At 43.5% G+C, this 25366-nt stretch overlaps 1 protein-coding gene across 1 annotated transcript; it reads left to right on the top strand.

The window, feature by feature from the left end:
- The first annotated feature begins 311 nt into the window (after positions 1-311).
- On the top strand, positions 312-24435 carry LOC129731925 (proton-coupled zinc antiporter SLC30A2). The gene is made up of 6 exons (XM_055692314.1): positions 312-808; positions 22521-22631; positions 22703-22865; positions 23046-23902; positions 23964-24204; positions 24280-24435. The coding sequence occupies exons 1-6, from the start codon at positions 701-703 to the stop codon at positions 24390-24392; spliced, it is 1593 nt and encodes a 530-aa protein (XP_055548289.1). The 5' UTR covers positions 312-700; the 3' UTR covers positions 24393-24435.
- Positions 24436-25366: the final 931 nt, after the last annotated feature.

Below are 25366 nucleotides of genomic sequence, written 5' to 3'. Positions count from 1 at the left end.
GTAAAACAAATTTCATATCAAATATGAAAACTATTAAAAACGTGTGCCTCTGGCATATGCAGATTCATTTGATAGCTTCACTAATTCACTCTTTATAAAACTTGCGAATCTTACAGCGCTCCGCTACCCATCAAATCAGCACTCACTGCAGTCGTAGTGGTAAAGCTAGAGGCGCAGCCACAGCGCAGCGTTTGTGTGCTTTACTGATTCGAGCTTTCAGTGCACAATAGCTTTGCTGATATTTGTACCAGACCGCTACTGTGGAATATATGGCCGGGGCGAATGGAAAAGTTCATTCAGTATGGCTCGTGCGCCGGTTGAATCAAGACGATCAGATCCAAAACTTTTGGCGCATTCCCCCACCGACATCGTGGTGAAGAGAGTGCCGGAGTGGCTCATAGTGTTAAATATACGTTTCATCAAAGTGATAATTTCTGACGTCGTGTCGAACGAGAAAATGATATAAAGCTGGTTTAACTGTTTGGTTTGAGAGTTTTGTGGTCATGGTCGGATAGTCGACTTGGTAATCGTTACGATCGGAAAACCCAAATGTTGAAGTGATCTGCATATGTTTACTCTAGCAATCAAGTGCCGTTAGTGATTGAACTGAAAACGTTACCGCGCCACATTACTTTCGCAAATCGCCGATATCGCTGTGGATGATATACAGTACGGTACCAGAAACAAACATCAATCCAAAATGTCTGTTTATCTTCAAGTCAGCACTACGTGCGATGACGAAATGTACGATAGTGGAAACGGTGGGATCAACACATCGAGCCAGCAGAATCTATTGTCTATTACTAGCGTAAGTCAGTACCGGTTAGATAGTGAAAGCAAAAAAACTATGCCAGAAAGTGCAGACGCGTTCACTGAGCACTTTGACTGTGAATTCGACTGAGCCATATATGTAATACACTTTATTATCATTATTCACCGAACAATGGCAAATCGACATGAACGGCTGCTTATCGCATATCACCAGCAGACTGTTGGAACCGCGAGCACACAAGGTCTCAACGTAACAATGATTAGACGGTTTCTAAGCCACGAAAGAGCAATGTTTCTTAAGTCCGAATACCACAGGCTGCCACAACAGAGTGGCAATCGAACGTGGGTAAATTTGTACCTGCTATCATGGACTCATGAAGTACAATATTGTCTCAGCTTTTCAGCAGAAAAAGATCATTGTGTCACATATTTTTTTCACACATCGGATGTTGTTTATAAGTGGAGCGAAATTGTAAATTCCAATAAATTGATTGGTTATTTTCGAGCAAAACCGCTTAACGAGGCAGGAGTATTGCTTTTGTTGCACCCACTAGAATGCCACCTTTCTGATTTATTTATATCATGTATATTGAAAGAGTTACAGATTTTCAACAGAACATGCGAATTGTTAGATTTTCAACAATTGTTCAAATGAAATCGAATATTTAATACAGATAAAAGCAATTAATACGAAATGGACGTCTTCTATGTCCGTCAATTTCAATTACTGTTCCAACTAAAATAATAAAAAGAATAAAATTCATTATCTGATTTTTGCATTGTATTTCATTACGAGTTATTATACATTCTGATTAGCTTAATCTAGGGTAGGATTGTGCCAGAAAAGATTACATTTTGGTTTCTTAGTTTATAATACACACATTTAGACATTTAACTTGATCCAAAGCACGTCAATTTTCTACTTCAGTTAACAACTGCTTCATAGTTAGGTTACAATGAACTAAAATTTTACTAAAAATGCATAAACATAACCATTCATAGGGGATAACAGGGGCGTCTCCAGGTTGCTTAATAAGAGAAAATTAAGGGGCCTGATAACCACAGAAGACTTTCTCACTATCTATCTGTCTCTTTCTCTCAAACACACACTTTCTTACTCTGTTTCTTATCTCTCTATCTTCTTTTCTAACTCGCTGTTTCTCTCACACTGTTTGCTTCTCTCTATTTGTATGAGACGACCAAATAAAATTTTCTCTAAGAAGCCTAAACCTATGTGAATGTTATTGATCCTAATTATTAGGTTGTATAACTTAGTAGTTTACTAGAGGGAGCTCCGTAGCCGCAAAGTTACAAAGTTCGCCTTGGTGAGCGGATGGTCGTGGGCTCGAATCTCAGTAGAATCAGGTCATTTGGTGGTTGCCAAAGGACTTTACCATGGGTTTATTCTCAGGCTTCCAACCAAGTACCTTTCCTTTAATCTGAATTCTACAGTATCTCTGTTGACTCTCCTTCTAACAAAAATAAGTCCCTATTATAATAAAACGGGTGTGAGTAACGTATGAAAGCTCTCTCCAGGGAATTGTAATTAGGCGATATTGTTAGGAGGAACAGAGGCTCGGTAAAGTAGAATAGTAAGCTTGAAACGGAAAGGTAAAACTTACACACAAGCACGGATATGAATGATAAGCGTATTACTTACTTCAATAGTGATACTGCCAATAATATGAAGTGCGGAGTACAGAAAACACTTGGGCAATATCACAATAGATCTAATCTCTGGCCGCAGTGATGAGCCCACACAGGAAAAAAACGTAGTTTACTATTGAATATTATTGTGATCGACAGTTTTTTCAAAACTATCTACGCTGGTCCCCCTCCAACGTTCGTGCCACGTGGCCAGCCCATTATAGTCTGCCGTATTTTATCAGTTTTATGAAGTCCGCTTATTGTTATGCTTGGTACACTGCAGGAACGCCGGACTCTATCCTCGCAGATTTCAAATGCTTGTCGATAGGCCTCCTTCATCGACCAACACTCATGGCTGTAGAGGACCATCAGAAGAATCTGCGTTCTGTATAGTGCAAATTTCGTGCGGATATGCATGCTGCGGGATCTCAGAACCGAAAAGGTCCTGTTTGCGGCAAACATCGTTGTCACACATCACGAGAGTACCAAGATACATAAATTCATCGACTACTTCACAGTTACCCCTAACTACCAAAACCTCAGTGCCAAGAGAACTTCCACGCCCTGTACCTACCAGCCACCACGTTCTTTGTTTTGGTAGAATTGATGATAAGTCATATTCTTGCTACTTCCCTATCAAAAGGCATGCACGCCTCTTCCACTTCTCTGCCTTTAATATCGACGATCGATATCGTTATCGATCATTCGCAAATCCAAGGAGCATATAAGACTTCGAGTTAGTGACACCACTGCACGCCAGCTCTCCGTACTACACAATGACAGATCCGAAAACCCGTAACCTTTCTTAAGACCGTCCAACCGGACAGAAATGATGCCCGCTATCCTGACTCATGATGAAAAACCATCAAGTTTCTTCCAAAACCCAGTGCGCTTAACTTAATCGTATGACGCCTTGAAGTCTATAAACAGATGGTGAGTCTGCAAGTTAACCTCTCTAAACTTGTCATGGATTTGACACAAGAACATTTAATCTGTTATAGATCGCTCTTCCTGAAAGCCACTGTGGTACTATCCAACTAAAGCTTTTCATAACAGTTTCAGTCTATAAAAAGCAGGATGCTCGAGATAAACATGTATGCAGACGCAGAGTTAGGGAGTGTTATGCCTCGATAATGCGAATCGGTGGCCTTCCTTGTAGACTGAGCAAATCGTTCAAAAAAGTTCTTTTCTCGGATGGTGATAAAAAACCAAGACAGAAAATTAAGTTTGATAAATTTTCCATGGATGGTAATTATATTAGCTGACTTGCAAAAAAGTCAACGCCCTTGCCCTTCCGGCAGTTAATCGAAACATTTGCCATAGCGGCAAAAACATGCGTTAGGTATGTTTTTGAGTTCTTTCTTCGTTTTTACAACTTCTCCTTAGTTTTCGCGACACCAAAATTGCTAGAGAATTGTTAGGTTTGCCGAAAAATTCTCGATGTGACGCGGTTGGGGGACTTTGAGCGGGTTCGCCGGCTTGGGTATCATATCGATATTCAGCCACTTTTTCTCCTCCAACGATCGCTTCGAGTAGTGGGCCGACGCCTGATCCAGCCAGAACATGGCGTTTCCACCCTTATGATACTTCTTGATGAACGACGCAATCTTTTCAGTCTCTGCCGCTGCGTCATTGCCTGCAGCTCCGAGACTAGTGGACGGGACTACCGCTTCCTGACATGTATGTCCTTGTTCGCCAGGTATTTTTTCACTGATTGGCCGATTGCACCGGCCTTCCGACCAAGCGCACGCAGCGATGTAGCCACTTTTCCCTCTATCTTCCTCTTCAGCACCTTTTGGAGATTCGTGTCGCTCAGGGTCATAGGCCGTCCGGAACCGAGCTCTCGATGCTCGGATTGTTGTTCATATCGACTGAACCTGATAAAGCTGCCAAATGACTCGTGAGTTCCTATGATTGAAGCTGCATGGGTAGTTTCGTCAGTGCGTGTGGAGGTAAACCCATGAAAAATCGACAATTTTTGTCCACTTTTTTAATGCAAACGTTAGTTTGTCTTCGGCCCAAACTCTAAGGATGAGCCGATGGATTGAACACAACAGCTGGTCACTTCCTGGCTTGCCAGATCTGCGGATTTGTATTACTTCTACGGAACAGTAGATGGGTAGTTCCATAAAAATTCGTAAAAATCCGTAGAATCTACCGATTTACTCGAAATATTTATGGAATCTCTCCCGAGTAACTCCCGACTTTAATATATTCGGGTGGGAGGTCGTCCTTTCCAGCTGCTTTGTGACTTTTTAGTTCTGCACAAGCTTTCTTGATCTCAACCAAGCTTGTCTATCACCCTCCATTTCTCTTCCGTTTTTTCTCGACAGCTCTACCCTGTTCACCGTTCAACGCATAGTCACTAGTGTCTCATCAGTTATCGGGTTCCTTTCCCTGTCCTTGCACATAGCAGTAATTGGTACAGTCTAGTTCCTGACGCCGTTGTGTCGTACCTGGAGAAGTATGCCTCCATTCACAGTACTGTATACTCGTTCGCGGTACTCATGTTTCTTACGTTGGTGGAGAATCTTTTCGGTCTTGCTTCCAGATATCGTTCCATGCAAAGTATGTGCTACAGTTTTCCATACCTCTAGCTGCGGCAGAGTTCACCAACCTCAGGCCATTCTTACGAAAGTGAGAGTCCATCGGATTCTGTAGGATTCCACTATGGAATCCGAAGAATTCCCATAACACGATGCTCATTTAAGAATCCTAGTCCCACATACAGGGCCTTCCTGAGGATTCCTTTTCCAGGATACCTTGTAGACCCATTGTGAGGAATCCTATGGAATCTATGCGAATCGTATGTGTTCGTCCGGATATATATGAATTAATTCTACCCGGGACGTCAACCGCACGAACACACAGATTTCGCATAGATTCCCGAGAATTTCTCTCATTGGAATCGTGAGCGTCAGCGAAAAGGGATTCTAAAAACAATCCTCAGGAATGTTCTCTCTATGGGACTAGGATTCTTGGATGAGTATCGTGTTGTGATAACTCTTCGGATACAAAATCTTCCATTATGTGCTTGGCGGGGTACTCGGGTACCCACAAATTAAACTTTTTGCGTCTTTTGCAATTTTCTTCCTATTTCGATAGTTTTAACGCCAAAAGATTTATTAACTGATCTACCTTCAAATTAGCGTTAGCGGTTCTCCGAAAGAACTCGTTTTCTCCCATAAATCCGGTTTTCGAGGATATGTTCCAGAGCTGAGTAACTTTATCAGTTATTAAAATGAATCTCACAATCAGAGCCTGACAAAGTCGTTTTCAATTGACAAGTATCAGGTTATAGCTTTTGTATCATTTTAAAGCTCTTCGTGAGTCACATGAAAATTACTCGGAAGCTCTTGCTTTGATTTTGACAACTGAAGGGCTAGAAAATGATACAAATGCGTTTCAATTGAAAGAGAAGATTATCACCATCACTCTCACATGACGATTCTCAATTGAAAATGACAATGAGCGCTAACGGAGATAGGGGGCTTTCATACAGTACTTCGCGCAAATATATGGAAGAGGGAGAGAAAAAAAAACCGTGACGGTATGAAACGGAGGACATCAAAACCAGTTTCACAATACAAAGTGGTTACGCAGCGCCAGTGATCAACAGTGAAAAAAAATCCGAAATATTGATCGGAACTTGCGTGACGTATTTATTGGATGCCATTGCCGTTTTCTCCACGGCTTGCGGTATGAAAAATCTATCGTCAAACGACGCGATGCGGAGCTAGTTTCAATTGAGACGCTGAAGGAAATGAAAGAGTCTCTCTCTCCGTCACTCTCTCTGTCACTCTCTCCGCCAATTGAAATAGTCATCAGTTTCATTTGAAACGATCCGATGAACAACAGACGGGAAAGAGACAAAGAAGTGATTCGATGACAGCAGCTGGAAGGAAACAAGTGAAAATGAAACTGTTCGAATCGAAATGATAGCCCAAAACAATCAGTTCCATTGTTTTGTTTCGAAAATGTTGAGCCCTGCTCACAATAGTCTTTTCAAAGTTTATAAAATTACTTCCACAGACCGTTTGTATGACTTTCGGTATTTTGGTCAGATGCCCTCGAAATGTTCGTTCCGGAACAGATTCCACTGGGGCTTCATCCACGTGAACACGTTATTCTTTTCAACAAAATGGAAATCTGGCAAAAAGCATATATTATAACTATTCGCTCCGGATCAGACGTTGTTAAACGCTGCCCAATATGGGAAAACAGACGTGTACGAAAACTTTTCTCAGCTGGCACATGTGGCCCACCGGAGCTGGAACCCGATCTTCACTAAAATTACGCGTATCATGGTTATCAAAACGGAGAGCTTGAGATAGGCACGTTCTCGATAGAGGTGACAGATTGCAGCAGGGCATTGAATTGCACTAACCAAAATTTACTTACCCGAGCGCATACATATAAAACAAATTCGCACGCTAGCCTGTGAGGCTAATAGGGGTCTCAATCAACTAAATTAGTTGAGAGAATTCGTTATCGATATTGGTTTTGGCACATTTTGCGTGTTGTATACACACACACTCTACTGTACTAAGTCGAGAAAATTTCCAGTTTGAAAAGATCCTCGACTCGATCGGGAATCGAACCCGATATGACAACCGTGTGGGAGAGCTAACCGACCGACATCGCTAACCACAGAGCCACGGGGACCACATACATACGCGCATACATATAAAACCTCCAAAAATAATATTTTGTAACAACATCAAAGGTTCGGAACATAAGCTCAGAAGCTTTGGCTTCGGATTTTTCTAACCTTAGAAATCAAAAATTGATTTTTTTGTCTAAAATGACATTTGTAAACCTCTAAAACAATTTTTTTACATTTTATTTGATGGTAGATGCTCTTCTCGCCAGTTCCGCACAAGTCCTCTCTCCACTCCATTATGCACATCAAAATGTTCAAATGTCAAAAAAAATTGTTGATCTACAGCAAGAGTTATGTTGCTTTTTGCTTATAGATTGGTTTTCGATATACAAAACATTTTAAAAAAAAACCTTTTATAAATATAAGAAATTCCCATCTTAAAACACTAATCAAATCGATAGTGCTCGAATTTAGCTGCTAATTTAGGAGATGTTTTTGCAGATTTTAGAAAATGATGCATTTTGTTGGTTTGTAAACAAAGATAGAAAACTTATTGTGAAATTAGAAGACTGCTAATGATACCACTAAAAGAGCCTTTTCGTAATTTGCTAAACTCATTGTAAATTATTCGCTTCTGAATCTCACAAAGATGTGCTAAAATCGATCGGGTGTGGGATGAGCGTAAACGGTAAGTACATGATATTGACGTCACATTCTACAATCTGCTTCTTCATTTTTTAATGTCAGGCTGAAGAAATGGAGAAGTTCTTACAATTTGCTAGTGAGCTCCTTGATCGCGTTTGCAATTGCTATCACGAAACAAGTAGTATTTATGTCTCTTACTAACAAACAATGGTAATCAAAAAGTGTTCGAACACTAACCAATCAACCAATCAAAACTGCGCGGGTAATTAAAAAAAGATAAAATTAAATGGTGAATGCCATTCACGACTTCAAAACTACTCATCACGGATGCATCCAACCAAATAAATTGTTTCTAATCACTCTGCACGTGTGTGAAATATTAAACAAGACTGTAATGCTCTGCGGCTGAATAGAGGATGAGTTTAATGATTCATTTCAGTTTATTTGTTTTCGGTTTTCGTGTCACTAGTCGATTATTTCTAACAGCGAGTCAGTATTATGAAATACCTGCTGGCAAGTAAACTTTTGGACTTGGATATAGCTTCCTGAAAATTATATTTATTTTTGAAACTGAAAACATAATATATAATAAACATATCCTTTGTTCTTCCTTTTGCTTCAATAATACCACACTATAATTTTCTAGTTCTCTCTTTATATAATACAAACTCATCGAACAAAAAACCGATTTCAAGATGTTTCCAAAACCAACTGACCTAACACACGACGGCTCTCATAGTTTTAATTTAATAAGCACATAATTAAATCTATCAAAACAACTTGAATTTGAGCAGCGATTGGTGCTAAGACACGTTAGAACATATTGAATACGGTTCTTTCATTTGGAACCAAAGTTGGAAATCTGGATTTTCCAGATTTTTGAAAACGCTCGAGACAAACTTTAAAATTTGCCAGATATTTAACAATGAGCTAGATTTGTTCCAAATTTCCGCTCGTTTGTCTCACAAAAAGGTCATCAAGTCAAATTTTGCAACAATTAATTGCATACCTCAAGAACACAAACACAACGGCCCTTTATCACATTAAATGACTGACATTTTTTTTGTATTTTGCATAACAGCTTGATAACCTCTACGGCATTTCTTTTTTGCTCTAATAAATCAACAGCGTAACTGAAACCTAAATAATTCTACTAAACTAAATCTTCGGTCATTTCAAACTACACCCTCTCCTCTTAAAAGTTAGATACTCAAGATCAAAGCAAAGACGACCTGAAAATGTAAACTAAAATGATGAAAATGAATCTACCGCAGAGCAAATGAATGAACAAATCGCAATGCGAACTTTCTTCCAACGGCTTCACTAAAGGTTACCCTATAGAAGTTTCGTGCCCGACCATCTCTTGCGATCTAAGCACGCCAGTGGAAATGGGTCTTTTTAAAGCTCTTATTGCAGAGTGCATTGTATTCGAAAAGGTACTTGGATGTTTCATTGTCATCAAAGCAGGTATTCCGTTGCTAAAGTACCAACATTATCACATTCCCATGCTGGGAACAAGTTCAACTGTGCTTCTTGCTAATTCTACTTGTAAGGTGGCACCAATTAATGACTGAAGTATTGTTGTTGTTGTGGTTGTCGTTACCGCTTATCTGCCGCTTACGATATCTGAAAAATTTGCCTTATTGGCACAGTTCAAGCTGCAATAGGGTATAGCCAGGGTGCAAGGTGTGCTGTATTACAAATGAACGTCCACGAAATGTTTTCGCCCCTCAGTACGTAGATATACGATAGAGGTGGGTACAGAGGAGGCATTGTTGCGGCAACAGCTGACCGATGAACGATTCGATTTGCCACTGTTCGCGAACCTCGTCGTCACTATGCGATCAATTTGCAGCACACCGGAGCGGGTAAACAAAATTCGTTGTAATGAAGTAAAATGTGAGTGTGTATGTGACCACGTGAGTGCATTGTTTATGCGTCCGCACTCTTCATATGATATATTGATATCACTAATCAAAAGGTAACAACACAGTTACCATTTTAGTTCTGTTGAAAATTGTTATAACATGTTTACGGAGTGTGCAGTTGCAGTTTTACCTACTAACTATTATCATTACCCCTGCGACTAGATGCTTATCATGTTTCTATTCACGTTGATATGATCTTGAAAACAAAAAAAAATGTTTCCCATCAGCTATCGGGTATGCTTATCGTTAATTTCCGTTCAATTGTTGTACAACTATGAATTTACTCAGATATGAAAACACGTTGGTATTCCCTCTAAGCATCATCCGCAGTATTTTTATCTTAAATCACTCCACAAGAAAACTTCAAAATACGATGATTATCAAATTTAAAATAGCTTCAACGTACGCACAGACCAACGTCTGCTTGCACGTACTGCTTATCAATCGATAACGGTGTCGATTGGAGACTAGCCAATTGATTTATTAAACCCCATTTTAGTACTTCGGTTACCCTGGTCTAAACTATTTTTCGCACCGTCAAAATTACCGTATAAGAAATGTTTATTTTTCTAAATTCCGAGTCTGTTTTGGACATGTACCAGTTGGTTAGCGTTAGCGTTCATCCAACATACGTCAATAATTATGTCTTCAGCGGTTTAAAAAATATGCAAATCGCAAAAGGTCAATTCGAGTTTTAAAATAACACTGGTCTACAAAAGCAGCAAAGTGTTGCCCTCAGCCTCAAAATAGTTGTCCTAGAAATATTATTAGTTTTCACCCATTCCTGTAAATGTTAAAGCCCCTAGTGTATGCAGAAGTTCGTCAAAGTGCAGCATAGTAAGTGCTGATCGAGTTAATCGCTTTAACATTGGCATATGGGAAAACTCGTTCAAGTCTAGGCAAAAGTTACCTTTCATTTTTTTCCATTTTGAGCTCTAGAGCAAAATCTGTGTTCACCAGTGTTAATTTTGTTATCCTCATCGTTCGCAAAAATTCAGCACTCTGCTAACCTCCGATTCTATTATTATCAGTAAGCTGAATTGTTATGCTGTCGTATATGCTTATAAAGTGCTGTCCACACAAGCTTGTTTTGAGCTAGAAATTGCAAAAAACTGACTGTTATTAATGTTTCATTTTAACATCAACGCTCTAAAAATATCTGACTATTTGTTGGTATCTTTCCAGCTCCACTTTTTTTTAGTTTAAAAGCTACACACTTATGTTTTGTTGTTTTTTCACTATCAGTGCAAGGCAAGAACCTCTTCAAATCCATAGCAGGCAGTTTTTTAAAGGAGTCGTTAACTAAATGAGAACAAAATTAGTAAACTTTGTCTAGGACGTAAAACGAAATTTACTTTCTTTACTTTTTTGGCAAACGGACCATTCACCGGTCCAGGGCCGAACGAATTAGAGATGTCCATCTTCTTCTGTCTTGAGCAGCCGTTCTCCAGTCTCCCCGTACACCAGCAGATCGTGCATCTTCTTCCACCGCGCACATCCACCGCGTGCGAGGCCTACCACAGAGTCGACGGCCTCTTTCTGGTTCTCTACTGAAGATGGTTTTGGCGGCTCTCTCGTCAGGCATCCTGGCTACATGTCCAGCCCACTGCAGCCTGCCCCGCTGTATTACCTTCACTATATCAGCATGTTTGTATACCTGGTTCAACTCGTGATTCATGCGTCTGCGCCACACTCCGTCTTCCAGTTTACCGCCAAGTATCGATCGCAGAATTTTACGCTCAAAATCTCCGAGCACTCGTCGATCAGCTTCCTTCAGCGCCCATGCTTCATGTCCGTAAAGGGCCACCGGGAGTATCAGCGTCCTATACAGCGCTAGTTTTGTGCGAGTTTGCAAACTACGGGACCTTAGCTGGTTACGCAGTCCGTAGAAAGCCCTGTTCGCAGCTGCAACTCGTTGTTTCACTTCACGGCTCATTTCGTTGTCACATGTCACAAGCGTACCAAGATAAACGAATTCGTCAACCACTTCAAATCGTTCCCCATCTATCTCCACCTCAGCACCAACACCACGGGGACTCCCACGCTCTCTGCCAGCTACCATGTACTTCGTTTTGGCAGAGTTAATGACAAGTCCCAATCTCGCTGCTTCTCTCTTAAAAGGTACGAAGGCCTCCTCCACGGCCTTACGGTTGATACCGATGATATCGACGTCGTCCGCAAAGCCAAGAAGCATGTGAGTTTTTGTGATGATCGCACCGTTTCTTTCGACGTTTGCTCTTCGTACTGCACCCTCAAGAGCGATGTTAAACAGTAGGTTGGAGAGCGCATCCCCCTGCTTCAGTCCATCCAACGTTACGAACGCGGCTGAAGTCTCGCCAGCTATCCGCACGCACGATTTTGATCCCTCCAGTGTCATACGACTCAGCTTTATTAGTTTCGCAGGGAAACCGTGTTCCAGCATGATCTGCCACAGCTCGTTTCTTTTCACTGAGTCGTATGCCGCCCTGAAGTCCACAAAAAGATGGTGAGTCGATAAGTTGTACTCCCGGAACTTATCGAGGATCTGTCGCAGGGTGAAAATTTGATCCGTCGTGGAACGCCCTTGTCGGAAACCAGCCTGGTATTCGCCAACAAAAGATTCCGCTAGCGGTCTCAATCTGAAGAACAGGATACGGGAGAGCACTTTATATGCGGAGTTGAGCAACGTTATCCCTCGATAGTTGCCACAATCCAATCGATGGCCCTTCTTATAGATAGGGCATATGAGGCCTTCCAACCAGTCGTTCGGCATTTGTTCATCCGCCCAGATTCTTAGTATTATCTGGTGGACCGCATAGTACAGCCGCTCGCTTCCCGCTTTTAGAAGTTCGGCCGGGATACCGTCCTTACCAGCGGCCTTGCCGTTTTCCAGCTCATTAATCGCCTTTTTCACCTCCTCCTGTGTTGGTGGCTCCACAGCTTGTCCGTCACTCATAATCGTCATCCTGTTCCTGCTCTGCTCATCCGGTACCTCACCGTTCAATAGCGCCTGAAAATGCTCCTTCCACCTGGCTGCAACCGTCGGTTTATCAGTAAGCAGGTTGCCGTCCTTGTCATTACACATGACCGGCACCGGGAAATTCCTGCTTCTGACTCTGTTGACAGTTCTATAGAATCTCCGCACGTCGTTTTGAGCATAGCTGTCCTCTGCGCTGGCGAGCACCTGCTCCTCGTACTCGCGCTTCTTCCGACGGTGGGTTCTATTTTCAGCAGCTCTTGCCACCCTGTACCTCTCTCTGTTCTGACGCGTAGCCGCAGTGAGCATGCGGCTCCTGGCACGGTTCTTCTCATCTGTCGCTCTCTGGCACTCGGCATCGAACCAGCCGTTAGGCTGCCTTCCACGCGTCGTACCTACCACATCTCTCGCAGTCGTTTCGATGGCGCCGTGAATACTGCTCCACAGCCCATTTATGTCTTCCACTCCTTCCTCCTGCTGTTCTGCGATCCGTTGATCCAGCTCTCTGGCGTATTCTGCTGCCACGCCATCAGCTTTCAACCGCTGAATGTTGAAACGCGTCGTCCTCTCTGTGCGAGATTTCAGCACGTTCGACAACCGTGCGCGGATCTTACAAACGACGAGATAATGGTCAGAGTCAATGTTTGGTCCCCGAAAAGACCTAACATCAGTAACATCCGAAAAGTGCCGACCGTCAATCAGTACGTGATCGATCTGGGAGCAGGCTTCTCCATTTGGATGCCTCCAGGTGTGTTTCCGAATATTCAAACGTGGAAAATAGAAGCTACATATGGCCATTCCTCTGGCCGCGGCAAAGTTTATCAGCCTCAGGCCGTTTTCATTGGTTGACGAGTGGAGGCTATGCCTTCCAATGACCGGACGGAAGAATTCCTTCCTCCCAACCTGTGCGATTGCGTCTCCGATGACGACTTTTACGTCGTGTTTTGGGCACTCGTCATAGATTCGCTCAAGCTTGTCATAGAACTCATCTTTGACTTCATCGGATTTGTCGTTTGTCGGTGCGTAGGTGTTGATTAAACTGTAGTTGAAGAATTTGCCCTTAATCCTCAACACGCATATACGGTCGATGACACCCCGTTAAGCATACAGACGCGAGGCATACGGACGCGAGGCATAGTACGCTAGGCATAATGGACGGCAGGCATACGGACACGAGGCATATGGACGCGAGGCCGAATGGACGCGAGGCCGAATGGACGCGAGGCCGAATGGACGCGAGGCCGAATGGACGCGAGGCCGAATGGACGCGAGGCCGAACGGATGCGAGGCCGAATGGACGCGAGGCCGAATGGACGCGAGGCCGAACGGACGCGAGGCCGAATAAACGCTAGGCCGAAAGGACACAAGGCCAAGGGGAAGTGATATGGAATGTGTTATTATCGTCATCATCAACACAGCATTCGATAACATGTATTTCGCTTCAAAGTGTCATTTGAAAAGCAATACACTCGCGGCCTTCGGCCGACTCGCTGTCCGAGCGAATGCTGTCCTTACTCGCTACCGCTCGTTCGGACTTAACTAAGGGAAGAAAACTCCGTTTGAGTAGACCTAGCAAACCAGTAGATCAGTCGTTTGGGTGCGAGAGGCCGCCGCTTCCGACGGCGGGTCGGCGGCCGGCTCGGACTGCGGAAGCCACGGCGGCTTAGTGCCGCCTCGTTTCCTTGCCCTCGATTATGCGTCTTCGCCGCATGATTTCAAGAAAGGTATTATACCCAACTTAAACTCTTTAGGAATATAATAACACCTGAACTACATAATTGGATCTCATGCGATCGTACAACATCGCATTCGGCCTCGCGTCCTTTCGGCCTTGCGTCCATTCGGCCTCGCGTCCATTCGGCCTTGCGTCCATTCGGCCTCGCGTCCAATCGGCCTCGCGTCCATTCGGCCTCGCGTCCATTCGGCCTCGCGTCCATTCGGCCTCGCGTCCATTCGGCCTCGCGTCCGTTATGCCTTGTGGCAGTATGCCTCGTATCCATTATGCCTCACATCCATTATGCCTCGCGTCTGTATGCCTAGCATACTATGCCTAACATCCATATGCCTAGCGTCCATATGCCTCGTGTCCCGTCCCCTATACGGTCATCTACGGGCCTCCACCGGATGACTCTTGTTTTCTGATTTTCCAGCACTACGAAACCGACGCCCCGTTCCGCTGCTTTGCCGCCACTGTAGTAGATGTGGTACTTGAAAGAAGTGCGTGCAATAGGGTCTACTGCACGGAATTCCCTTTCTCCGGAATTTGGCCACCAAACCTCCTGAATCGCTGCGATTTCGACTCCCTGCCGCTGTAGTTCTCGAGCAAGCAAGCCAGCCCGCGCTGATTCATTGAGAGATCGGACGTTCCAAGTACCCAATTTCCAATCGTTTACCTTGATCTTTCTCCGTGTTCGTAGCCTAGGTCTTTGCCGATTGATCTGTTCCGTATTTCTAAAATCGTTGTTCGTGGTTGATGAAAGGTTTCGGTATGCTACCTTACCAGGGTCGCGATACCTACATCCTGCTGATGGGGCTGCCATCTTAGGTGTAGCTGGCGGGATACAGCATTCCATAATTCAGCCGCCCGCTCCGGGTCAGACGCTGTTGTACGCCGCCCCTATGGGGATACAGCCGCGTACGACCCCCTTGCCAGTCAGCATACGACCATAGTTTCCACCGGGGTTGGTTACCCGATCTCCGCTAAGGTTACTCGTATTCCGGTCGGCACCACGTGGAGGTTGGGATAGGAGTTGCTGGACAGAGGTGAATGGCCACATTAGGGTCTCAAGTTACACGTGTCCAGCCATTTGCCAACCAAAACGAAATTAATAGATTTAAATCTAAGAATCAGTTTTTTAGTTCCAATGTGGCTGTGATTGGTATTTTTGAAGAAAGTTCAAATAAAAAATTTTCTTGGAGCGTACAATTTGAAATTTTGTAACGACACTCATAGTCTTGTAATCGAAATTTTCAAAAAAAAAAAATGAACCGTTAGAATAATAACGACAATCCAAAAAAAATATGGGAATACTCACTAACCCGACTTAATTTTGGTTGAGAAAAAAAGACTGATGCTTTAAAAAAAGGAAGATACTCAAGACATGTTTTAACTTCGATTTATTTGTAGTTTAAACCTAAGGAATACATCATTATCATTTTCTTGGACATTATAGTACACCATCTAACAGAAATAAAATAATTTTAACTCATTCCTCAAAAACTAATAGTTAATCTTCTTGGGAGGTCTCCTTATCAGTTTTTGATTATTTTGGAGGTAAAAGAAACGATGCAAAGAAATCAACTTTACATTTATTTAGAGATAAATTTAGAGATTTAGTGTGGTTCGAAAGTTATGGAAAGAATCGTGTTCTGGAGACTATTTAATCTCACTCATGTTTCTCAATGATGGCTGGATCGATTTTTATAAAATCAGTGTCATACGGAAGGTCTAGTTGTCCCATAAGACCATATTGATTTTTTTTGCAATCGGACTATTACTTTGCCTGTTATGTTTAAAAATGTGAAATCCAGCTAATAAAAGAAACATATTCCAAAGACTACTTAAACTCACTCGCTTTTCTCGAGAATGGCTGAACCGATTTCCACAAAATTAGTGTCAAATGAAAGGTCTAGTTGCCTCATAACACTTTACTGTAATCGAACTGTAACTTCGTCTGTAATGTATCAAAATGTGAAACTCACGAAACTTTATTATCCCAGAAACTACACAACCGATTTGAATTATACTGATATTAGATGAACGGGCTAGTTAAGGGTCAATATGAGTAAAGTGACGTTTCGATTATACCACGATCAAAAAAAAAGTTTCGCGTCATATATTTGAAACATATTTATTCCATGTTATTTGCATGTGTTAATGTATGTTTATATGTGATTAAATGTCATGTTTTAAATGTTCGGTATAGTTTCACTGTTGGCTACCGAAACTTTGTAATTTAGAGTGATAAGTAAATCCAGCAAATATTTTCAAGGTATATTTTTTTCTGAAAATTGAAGTGTTCGTGTCAATGATGAGAAAGGCTGGGTCTCACCGCTTGGTGGAATAATTTGGGGTTTTTATCAATTGATTGATAACGTTGATTTTAATTGCCATTTCTCGAATACAAGGGAAGATTCTAGTTCTCTTGTTATTCTCCGCTCCGCACACACTGAAAGCAAGCATGCAAGACATAACGATCATACATACACGCTACTGGCATACTCACACCTGGTGGTGTTTGCTTTCAGTAAATGGCTGAAACAAATGGCAAACGAGGCGCGAGAGATCCGGACAAAATTACAAACATGTCCGGACATGTTCAGTAATGATGTGCAGTGTGGTCCGCCGGTTCGACCGTCTACTATGGAATGCTGCGATCGAATGAATCACCTGCTCAGCCTTGCTGCGCTAAAATCAACTGCTATTCTGCGAGCTGTGGGTCAAGCCAGTTTCCAGTAAGCGTCAACCGTTCTCTTGCTGCAGTAGTCGGTTATACAATGAAGACTAAATGTCTGCATGCTAGCTGTTATACGTAACTGCTAAAAGTCTGTTCCGGTGGCGCCTCTGTCGACTAGAGCGAGTCAAACAACAAGTCGGTTATAAAATCAAATCGTTCATATACTTTTGCATCGACTGTAATGGGTAAGAAAACCTTGTTTCAGCTCTGATTGGTCAAAAAATGCGTTCAACAAGGCTCTACAGTTTTCAATAGTATAATAGTTAGCATCACAAAATCGCAATACTCCGCATTTTAGTGTGTGCATAACTTATTTTTCTAATCGATTAATGTAAAAGTGAACCCATTGGAAACTAACTTAAATTATTTGAAAGTGTACAATATTCGTGAGGCTGTCGATGTTTTCGGTATTATAATTTGTACCTCTATGTTGCAGTCGGGCGTAATTCTACATAAAAAATTTTTTTGCTGGTAAAGAAAAACTGTCTTTTTTTTAAGGTGGCGGGGAAATCTACAAACAGACACCTGAGAAGAGAACTCAGCGTGTGGGGATGAGACTAGGGGAGAGATACTGGGGTAGTTAAACTCCCCCAGGCACCTACTGATCCCTGTCCCGACCCATTAAAAGCCCTCCAGTCTCCAACCCTGGTCTTCCTGGAACGACGGTTAAGTATTACGTCGGGGAGTGGCTTTTGTGCGTGATGCATCCTCTTTACTCTTATAACCTCCTAGCTAACTACTTGGAGACTGGTAGTTAGCTACCACTGGCATGTTGGTGGTTGACCCGCCACACACGTTGCAGCTCCAGGACAATCTGAGAGGCGGCCGCACAGACCACGTTCCAGATGTCCGGGTCGTCGGACATCCTCCGGACTAGATTGCCCGGAGTGTCGCTCCTCGCTCTTACGAAACGGGGGCATACGAAGGAGACATGCTCAGCAGTCTTCTCCTCCTCCACGCACTCGGGACACATGGGGGACCCCGCGTATCCGAACCTGCAGATATTGCCTGAAACAACCATGGCCTGACAGGATTTGTGTCAGGTGGAAGTTCACTTCACCATGTCGTCTCCCGACCCAGCCGGATATCTCCGATATGAGTCGGTGCGTCCATCTACCCTTTGTGGAGTTGGACCATTCCCGCTGCCAGCGGAGCATCGAGAATGACCGTATGCCCCTTGTGTCACGTTGGTCGAAACACTCTCTGTCCTCCTTGATGGCGATGCTGATAGGCATCATTCCGGACAAGACACAGATTGCATCGTATGACACCGTACGATGCGTACTCGCAACTCTCAGGCACATGAGCCCGTAGGTACTTTCCAGTTTACCACGGTAATTGTTAGTACCTAGCGCTCTGGACCACACTGGCCCACCATATCTAAGTATGGACGAAACCACGTTGGCAAGAAGTCTTCGCTTGCTGCCATAAACCGCTGAGCTATTAGACATCATACGAGCAATAGCCGATGAGGCCCTCTTACAGGCATAGTCGACGTGACTCCCGAACGTGAGCTTGTCGTCCACCATAACCCCCAAGAGCTTCAGGGATCGCTTCGAGGAGATGGTGCAGTCTCCGAAACTGACCACCGCCTGTTACTCCGATTTACGGTTGTTCACAACCGTGACCTCCGTCTTATAATGCGCGAGCTCCAGTTTCTTGGAGCGCATCCAGTCCTCGACCTTGCGTATACAGTGCGCGGCCGTCAACTCGACCTCCTCGATAGACTCGCCGTAAACCTCCAGCGTAATGTCGTCTGCAAAGCCGACGATCACAACCCCTACAGGGAACTTGAGTTTCAACACTCCGTCATACATGACATTCCACAACACCGGGCCCAGGATAGAACCTTGCGGAACTCCTGCGGTAATTGGAACGCACTTCTGACCCTCTCTATGGTGGCTTAAAGCCACCTTAATAAAGTTATTAAAAAAAGACCCTCCTCCGTGTCGTAAACAAGTACTCGGTTCTGGAAATAATTTTCCAGAATCTTGTACAGCGACACCGGTACATGGATGCTCCTGAGCGCGAGCGCTATGGAGTCCCAACTGGCACTATTGAACGCATTCTTCACGTCGAGCGTGACGATTGCGCAGTAGCGTATTCCCCTTCTCTTGCGCTGGATTGCCACCTCCGCCGTCTTGATGACGGAAGAGATTGCATCCAGCGTGGACCTGCCCTTCCGGAAGCCGAACTGGTTAGGTACTTGCCAGACCGTGTACACCCTCCGTGTACCGCACCAGTCTGTTGAGGATGATCCACTCAAGCACCTTGCCCGCGGTGTCCAGCAGGCAGATAGGCCAATATGCCGATGGGTCCCCTGGCGGTTTTCCAGCCTTCGGCAATAAGACCAGCCTCTGCCGCTTCCACCTGTCCGGAAAGAGACAGTCATCCAGGCACCTCTGCATGACTGCCCTGAACAAGAAAAACTGTCTGTCTGTCTGTCTGTCTGTCTGTCTGTCTGTCTGTCTGTCTGCCTGTCTGTCTGCCTGTCTGTCTGTCTGTCTGTCTGTCTGTCTGTCTGTCTGTCTGTCTGTCTGTCTGTCTGTCTGTCTGTCTGTCTGTCTGTCTGTCTGTCTGTCTGTCTGTCTGTCTGTCTGTCTGTCTGTCTGTCTGTCTGTCTGTCTGTCTGTCTGTCTGTCTGTCTGTCTGTCTGTCTGTCTGTCTGTCTGTCTGTCTGTCTGTCTGTCTGTCTGTCTGTCTGTCTGTCTGTCTGTCTGTCTGTCTGTCTGTCTGTCTGTCTGTCTGTCTGTCTGTCTGTCTGTCTGTCTGTCTGTCTGTCTGTCTGTCTGTCTGTCTGTCTGTCTGTCTGTCTGTCTGTCTGTCTGTCTGTCTGTCTGTCTGTCTGTCTGTCTGTCTGTCTGTCTGTCTGTCTGTCTGTCTGTCTGTCTGTCTGTCTGTCTGTCTGTCTGTCTGTCTGTCTGTCTGTCTGTCTGTCTGTCTGTCTGTCTGTCTGTCTGTCTGTCTGTCTGTCTGTCTGTCTGTCTGTCTGTCTGTCTGTCTGTCTGTCTGTCTGTCTGTCTGTCTGTCTGTCTGTCTGTCTGTCTGTCTGTCTGTCTGTCTGTCTGTCTGTCTGTCTGTCTGTCTGTCTGTCTGTCTGTCTGTCTGTCTGTCTGTCTGTCTGTCTGTCTGTCTGTCTGTCTGTCTGTCTGTCTGTCTGTCTGTCTGTCTGTCTGTCTGTCTGTCTGTCTGTCTGTCTGTCTGTCTGTCTGTCTGTCTGTCTGTCTGTCTGTCTGTCTGTCTGTCTGTCTGTCTGTCTGTCTGTCTGTCTGTCTGTCTGTCTGTCTGTCTGTCTGTCTGTCTGTCTGTCTGTCTGTCTGTCTGTCTGTCTGTCTGTCTGTCTGTCTGTCTGTCTGTCTGTCTGTCTGTCTGTCTGTCTGTCTGTCTGTCTGTCTGTCTGTCTGTCTGTCTGTCTGTCTGTCTGTCTGTCTGTCTGTCTGTCTGTCTGTCTGTCTGTCTGTCTGTCTGTCTGTCTGTCTGTCTGTCTGTCTGTCTGTCTGTCTGTCTGTCTGTCTGTCTGTCTGTCTGTCTGTCTGTCTGTCTGTCTGTCTGTCTGTCTGTCTGTCTGTCTGTCTGTCTGTCTGTCTGTCTGTCTGTCTGTCTGTCTGTCTGTCTGTCTGTCTGTCTGTCTGTCTGTCTGTCTGTCTGTCTGTCTGTCTGTCTGTCTGTCTGTCTGTCTGTCTGTCTGTCTGTCTGTCTGTCTGTCTGTCTGTCTGTCTGTCTGTCTGTCTGTCTGTCTGTCTGTCTGTCTGTCTGTCTGTCTGTCTGTCTGTCTGTCTGTCTGTCTGTCTGTCTGTCTGTCTGTCTGTCTGTCTGTCTGTCTGTCTGTCTGGTAGGGCTAGAACTTCACTTTGAATGCTTAAAAGGTGGCGCTGCGATATAATTTATTTTCTCTTAGACGAGTTTTCTGTAAAATTTGTGTTCTTATCGCTTGTCAGATTTTTTATATTTTAATTATTTCTTTAGTTTTCTCTTGACATAAACGAAATAAATCCATCGTTCTGTGCCGAATAAGTTTTTAAAGTAGTTGAGAAATAAACTCGATCCGTTTTTCGCGGATGTTTTTCCTACCAATAAAGTATAAAAAAGTGACGAAAATTTTTCGTGTATTTCAAAGATTTTGAGATACACAAATTCCGTGCCATGTCTGCGGCCAAATCACGAACTAAATTAAGCATTCAAAATAAGGCCCTCATTAAACTAAGAAACTTTGCTGAAAACTGGAAATCGATTGGATAGGGTATCAGAATCCTGGCCAAAGATCTCAAGATTAACAGAGTATTGACAGAAAAATTCTGGACATGATATTCGCAGAGCTTTGGCAGACCAAAATGATCAAAATTTACTAAGGATTTAACAAAAATATCAGAATTTATTACATAACCTACTCACACTAGGCTAAAGCACATTTTTGAAAAATCCTCATTCCTTTAGTAGCAAGGTATAGTCTCTTTTTACGCGGGGGATACGTGACGCGTAAAAAGAAACCGCGTAAAAAACCGCGTAAATTCCGGAATCCGCGTGAAAAACCCGCGTAAACAAAACCGCGTAAAAAGCGACCTTAGTGTATTTATATTCTTAACAATCCAAATTTAAATAAGTGAAAAGTTTTAAATTTCTACTTGTAAATTGGTCGATTCTCACAATATATAGGAAGCGAAATCCGCTAGTCTACTCTTCAAACAAAGTTTTCATCGGTTTGATCAAACCAATGTGATCGTAGGCACGCAGAAACGTCACAATAAACCAAAGCGAAAACCATGCGAACCAATATCTTCGATTTCGCTAGATCGAATCTGTTCACAGGGGCAAACCCAAATAAGAGGGAATAGGACATAATAAAACGTCATGAGAAGCGTCATCGGCACCGTATATTTTTCTTGTCGCCAATAAATAATTCTACAGCAGAAAAACATGCTTGTATGCTTGTAGTTTCGGCAAAACTGCCGGAGCCGAAAAACTGACCGTTCAATATCACGAGAAATGCCGAATTTGTTGTTTAGTCATATGTTTATTCGGCTTGTTATGATATAGATACACTTTTCGAATTTGTTGCCTAGCGCTCAAATATGCGTAGCAACGTAGTACGCGGAGACAGTTAACCGAAGTTGACTTAAAAAGTTTACACTCACTCGACTTTAGCTGCGCTTTCAATGCCTTGGCGCAGTTGTTTTATCCCGTTCGTTGAGAAAATACTGGATACTTCCGCGACGAACTGACTACATCAACCTAGAAATCGGAGCTAATCGAATCGAAAAACATGTGCTTGCTGCCGTACTAGACCTTACCAAACATATTATTAAAAAAGGCCAACATTATTGACATAGTTAATCGCCACTTCATAGAATATCGGTATACCATATATGGATAAAACGACCATAACCGTGACGACGAACGTGATGGCGACCTACGCTAAGAACGTAAAATTATGATAAAACCTACCGCGAGACACGAAGAAATAAATATGTAAATTTTTAATATTCAAATAAATACGCTGTTTTTCTGTATTCCAGCTTGCACATCCAACCTGCAAATTCAACCATAGTTCAAAGAATGATGAATCTTACGGAGAGACTGAAAAGCGAAAACTTATTTGGGCGATAGTTTTCACGTTAGCCTTCATGGTGAGTGTGTAGTACATTAGGCATATCGAAACGTCGGTTCAACGTAAGCTAACAGCGTCTCTTAATTTCAGTTAGCCGAATTCGTCGGAGGTTACATATCCGGGAGTTTAGCTATCATGACCGATGCCGCCCATCTGCTGTCCGATTGCATTAGCTTTCTGATAGCGGTTATTTCCATCTGGATATCAAACAGACCACCCGACGGGCGAATGTCCTTCGGATATAGGCGAGTAGGTAATGAATATTTTTTCTAGCAAATTTTGGATCAATAATAATCAACAGATTTTGTTCGAATCTTTCATCATTTAAAACGAAGGGCCATTCTAAATATAAAAACTTTTATTTCTACATGAGCTAAAGCACCAGAAACTTTATGCGGGGTTTTTAATCTCCCTATTTTCTATTATCTTCCAGAGGTCCTCGGTGCCCTACTGTCAATCTTCGGTATCTGGTCTCTCACGGTGTTGCTGGTGGTGGTGTCCGTCCAGCGACTGCTTAGTAATGACTACGAAATTGACGCCAACACTATGATAATAGTGGCTGTGTTAGGTGTAGTAATGAACATCGCCACAGCGTTCATCTTGCATGGATCGTGTTCCGTAGTGCCGCACTCTCATCACGGCCACTCACACGGCCACTCGCATGGTCATTCCCATGGCCATTCCCACGGTCATTCCCATGGTCACACGCACAAGTCAGTTCCAAGTTCCATATCGGTAGTTCCTCCGCAGTCCCGTTCTCGATCTCATTCACCGCGTAAAAAGAAACCGCAACCTCGTTTGGATAAGCTCAAACTATACGACGAAAAACGGACCGATCAAATGGAGCAACTAACTATTCCCAACTTGCCCCCCACTCCAAGCGGCAGCCCACACACCTCGCTGCCACCTACTAGACACAATTCGTTCACAGTTAAAAGCACTTCGTCTACGAATTTAGACAATATTTTGTACATAGCTAGAACTAAACTAAAAAGCGAAGCTTTGCGACAGCGAATGAGCTTAGATGGAACCAATTCTCCAGATCTGATCAGCTCCAGCAAGCTGCTCTACAATAAAATAGACGCCGATGATTGGTCTACCGTTAGCCAAAACAGAAGGGAAAGCTGTGATACTGAAGACCTGTCTTCGAGTGACGAAGATTGCTCGACTCACCACCATCAGCAGCACGGAGAGGAAAATCTCAACGTTAGGGCTGCCATTATACACGTGATTGGTGATTTTATTCAGAGCGTTGGAGTGCTGATCGCTGCCATCATCATCAAGTTTAAGGTAAACTTCCAAAACTTCGTTATGCTGTTCAACATTTTCTAATCCAACCCTTCGTCCACAGCCGACTCTGAAAATAGTCGACCCTATTTGTACCTTCCTATTTTCACTGATTGTGCTGATTACTACCGTGCGGATCTTTCGAGATTCCATGCGAATACTGCTGGATGCAGTGCCGGACAGTGTTGCGGTTGATAAGCTTAGCGCTGAGCTCGAGAGCATATCGGGCGTCAAAGCTGTCCATGATCTGAACGTGTGGAGCATTACGACCGGACTGAATGTGATGACTGTCCACCTAATGGTTGGTAAGTGACACTAGTGGAACTGTATATGAATATTACGCGACCAGGTTATTTTTTTTTTATTTTACCTTCCCGTAGACCCCATCGCCAATACGTCGAAAATTCTAGTCGCAGCACATACGATAGCCCAGAAAGGTTACAACATACGGCGGTGCACGGTGCAAATTGAAACGATAACTTTTCGTACCTAAGTTTTACGCTTATTTTTTATGGTATTTGTAGGTTAAATTTATAGCTAGAATAAATAAAAAATATTAGAAAAAATGTTCTTTTCGATTGGTTTTTACTATGTTTACAGGGCAATTAAACTTTTTAATTTAAAAAACATTCTTTAAAATTTTACTGGTTGATTGTAAAAAAAAACAATCAAAACTTGAAAAAGTTGCAAATTCAAACAATGAATCAGTAAAATGATAACAAACATTCACACTTGAAGCAGGAGTCCGACTAAATAATATACCTCGCGAACAATTTTGTTGGCTTAAAGCTTATTAAGCTACTGATTGGTTTTTACTGAATAATTGCTGTATAAGCTACTACCTAATCCCTTCGCAAAAGGTGGTATCCAGCGGGCTCCGCAAAAAAAATACATGCAGTGGATGCAGTAAAACTCGGTGGCGGAAAGGCTAACACGTCAGTTTCCACACCGGATATAAAGGTCGACAGTTCCTTGCTAGTCAAGACTATCGAAAAGAGTACGGACAAGCGGCCAAAGGTGGCGGTGCTGTCCGAACAGCTCGATGCGATCATCGAGTTCGCAGCGAGAGGAGCAATATCGCTAGGGATCTGAAACAGAGTCTCCTTCTTCGGACTACCATCGATGAAGCTCAACAAAAGAACGCCGAACTCGGGTTGAAGCCTTCGAAAAGGAGGTGACGACTAGAAGGGCAACTGAATCTACGCAGGTTCAGACCGATGCCCCTTCCCCTTTATTCGTTGCAATCTGCTCTACTGAGCAGGTCGGTAAGCGAATGAGGCAGTCCTCGAAGGAAGCGGCCCCCGATAACGTGAAAAAACCGTTGGTGAAGCTAGTCTCGCGAGCTAGCACACCAACAGGCTCAAAGGCCGGAACGTTGAACGGAGCGGCGACTGTGGGAAACCCATGGGTTGTCGTGGTACAAAAAAGCGTCCAGACAGAGCGGCGACAAAACGTCCGTCAAGGTCA

The sequence above is a fragment of the Wyeomyia smithii genome, chromosome 3 (assembly GCF_029784165.1).
Source record: "Wyeomyia smithii strain HCP4-BCI-WySm-NY-G18 chromosome 3, ASM2978416v1, whole genome shotgun sequence".
In the NCBI taxonomy this organism is placed as follows: domain Eukaryota; kingdom Metazoa; phylum Arthropoda; class Insecta; order Diptera; family Culicidae; genus Wyeomyia; species Wyeomyia smithii.
This window is presented reverse-complemented; position numbering and strand designations above follow the sequence as displayed.

Coding starts and splice junctions, on each gene's coding strand:
- LOC129731925 (XM_055692314.1), top strand. CDS start 701: ATGTCTGTTTATCTTCAAGTCAGCACTACGTGCGATGACGAAATGTAC. Junction 809..22,520: donor ATCTATTGTCTATTACTAGC/GTAAGTCAGTAC, acceptor TCTGTATTCCAG/CTTGCACATCCAACCTGCAA. Junction 23,903..23,963: donor CCATCATCATCAAGTTTAAG/GTAAACTTCCAA, acceptor CTTCGTCCACAG/CCGACTCTGAAAATAGTCGA.